General features: G+C 41.4%; 1 protein-coding gene across 2 annotated transcripts; it reads right to left on the reverse strand.

Annotated features, from left to right (window-relative positions):
• Positions 1 to 507: 507 nt before the first annotated feature.
• LOC119070953 (la protein homolog) lies at positions 508 to 2,364 on the reverse strand. 2 transcript variants are annotated; one of them, XM_037175509.1, is made up of 4 exons: positions 2,227 to 2,364; positions 1,311 to 2,035; positions 972 to 1,083; positions 508 to 902 (listed from the first exon to the last, which is right to left on the reverse strand). In XM_037175509.1, exons 2-4 carry the CDS (start codon positions 2,022 to 2,024, stop codon positions 583 to 585), a joined length of 1,146 nt encoding a protein of 381 aa, XP_037031404.1. In that variant the 5' UTR covers positions 2,025 to 2,035; positions 2,227 to 2,364; the 3' UTR covers positions 508 to 582. The 2 variants fall into 2 exon arrangements, with proteins under 2 accessions (XP_037031404.1, XP_037031403.1); XM_037175508.1 differs by having other exon boundaries at positions 508 to 905.
• Positions 2,365 to 2,601: the final 237 nt, after the last annotated feature.

Here is a 2,601-nt window from a genome sequence, read left to right on the forward strand (position 1 = left end):
ATTGATTTCTGTAGATATAAAACCCGAAACTACTTACACAGACACCTCTATTACACCGACTGCAAACAATTTTCGATCGATTCCTACTGCCTGCGCCTCTACAAGGTGAATCAGTGAATTTTGTTAGGACTGGATTTGCACTGAACCGTTAAATGGAGGATTGTCATTATGGGTAAACTTTCCGCACATGATTTTAGCGGAATGTCAGGGAGATTTTCTGAATATTTTTAGGATTGGTAGGATGTCATTATTGTCGAAGGATTTCATAGTATCAGCCTCGTGATATATTCTATGAGAACCTTTGAAATTCTTGTTGGTGTCAACTTTCTCTGATTTTAACTTTTGCTGTGGAAATTCTGATAAAAAATCGGAAAGTCAGCTACAACCTTGGTTGTTGCACAGAAAATAGCCTGAAAATACTGAATGAGTGTTGAATTTCTCCGTTCAATCTGCCCTGGACCACACGCAGTTACAGCTCCATACGCTGGACACGAAAAAAGCGACCAATTCGATTGTATTATTATCTCAAAGGTTTTATTACAATTATTTAAGATTAACAGTGACAGTAACAGCGAAAACTTTTCATTTGCTCCGTTTGTTTGGTGTGTCATTGTTGTCATTGTGTGCCGATCGCTTCCGATTATGGAAACGACCTCGACCGCCTTGTTTACCTTTGTTGAAATTATTACCACGCCGTGATATCATTTGCTCTACCTGCTTAGCCAGGTACTCCGTTTCTTCATCGCCTTCGATCAAACGAACGGTAGCCTCATCCGTATCGTCCAGTTTCAACTTATTACCGTCCAGTTTGTCGATCAATGTTTTGGCGGCATTCTCTTCGGTGAGTCGAATGTATCCGCTTTTGTCGCCTTTGGAATAGTCGATGTATGCGATCTCGGCGTCTGCTTTTTGTTGGAAACAATGATTAATGGTTGTGGTTCGACGGGTTTAGGTTATCTTAGAAAACTTACCGAACTTCGCTACGGCTTCCTTAATCAATTCACGTGTCATCGCTTCCGAGCAGCCTTCGAAGAAAATCACTGCGCCTTTCGGTAAATTAATTTTCGGTGTGAGTTTCTCGTCCTGTGGATGGAAAATGAAATATTAAATATGCGAAGGCAGTGAAGATTCGGGAATAAGAGAAACTACTGCACGGTACACCGAATATTTCAGTAGCGTCGTGTCTCTTGGAGAACATCGACCATTAACGAAATGTTACAGCGTCCAATCAATGTTTGTTGTTGTATTGCTGTTACAGCGTCCATTTTTAGCAGTACGGGTACAAAGAGTTTCAATACGAATTCGCTTACCTTTTTCTGTTTTTCTGCTTCTCGTTCACCCTTCTTCGATATGTAGTAGTCTTCCTGCCACAGTCGTGTCAGCACTGTGTCATTATGCTTAAGATCCTCCACTTTCAGAAACTCTTCGCATTGCTCTCGCTTAAGGAATGTAACGAATACGCTTCCTTTGAACCGGTACTCCTTGGTCGGTTTGTCCAAATACTTTCGCATCACGATGTTCACAACCTTCTCGTGCGCTTCAAAGAATTCAATCAAACCGGACATCTCAATATCCAATGGAAATCCTTTAACGTACGCCGTTCGCGATATACATTCTTTCCGCGTCTCTTCATTCTGTTCGGGTAGTGGCCGCTCCGGATGCCGACGAATCTTCTTACGATCCTCGCTGATCTCGATCAAACCTTCGTCGGATGTGTCCAATGCAGCACAAACTACCTCTGGATCGGTTGTTAGAACCTGCATTCGCTTGAATGTCAACAACAATTCCAGTGTGACCCAGCCGTTGTCTTTTGTGATTTCTTCGGATAGGAATTTGTCACGCGCCAGATTCGCGTCGCCAAAGTAGTATTCCACCTGTCGCACGATTTGCGCCTGAAGATTTTTAGTCACTTTCGGTGTTGGCACAATGGTTGGTTCAGCGTCCAGAGCGACTTCCTTTTCCTTTACATCATCAACTTTTACTTCAGCCACCACCACTTCGGTAACGTTTTCAGTATCTGCCATTGCTTTGAAAACTGAGAATCAAATGAATGAACAGAATTAGTGGAAACGATATGTGTCGACAGAAGATAAAATTTGAGGTTAAGTTATGCGGAAAAATGATTTCGTGTTCGGTGTCATGCAGTGTCGATGAATGTTGATTCAACGATAATTATTTTCGATGAGATTTGTTTGTTGTGAAGTAGCAGTAATGACTTGAGCTTACTTTAATTTGGTGAATATTACACGTGTGACGAAACACAATATCTTCTACTGGCGTATCACGTTAAAATGCTAGTTAAACGATGCGGTCTGTTGACAGAATGTGATTTACAATATTGATGACACATAAGTCAAACAGAATGAGGGAGGTTACAATGTAAGTTCTACTTTAGCAGCTGGGACGACAGATTCGAGTAATACATAATTTCACAAATAGGTAGCGCTCCTGAGTTACTAAGTCGCCAGCGGTAAAACTTGAATATTGGCTACTGCAAGACAAGGAGACGGAAACACTGTTTGTAAGTACGCCGTAAGTAAATACGCTAAAAAATGAAAAATGCAGCCTTAAACCGTCCCCCTTTCTTATATAAAATTGATA

The sequence above is a fragment of the Bradysia coprophila genome, assembly GCF_014529535.1.
Source record: "Bradysia coprophila strain Holo2 chromosome IV unlocalized genomic scaffold, BU_Bcop_v1 contig_106, whole genome shotgun sequence".
NCBI classification, from domain to species: domain Eukaryota; kingdom Metazoa; phylum Arthropoda; class Insecta; order Diptera; family Sciaridae; genus Bradysia; species Bradysia coprophila.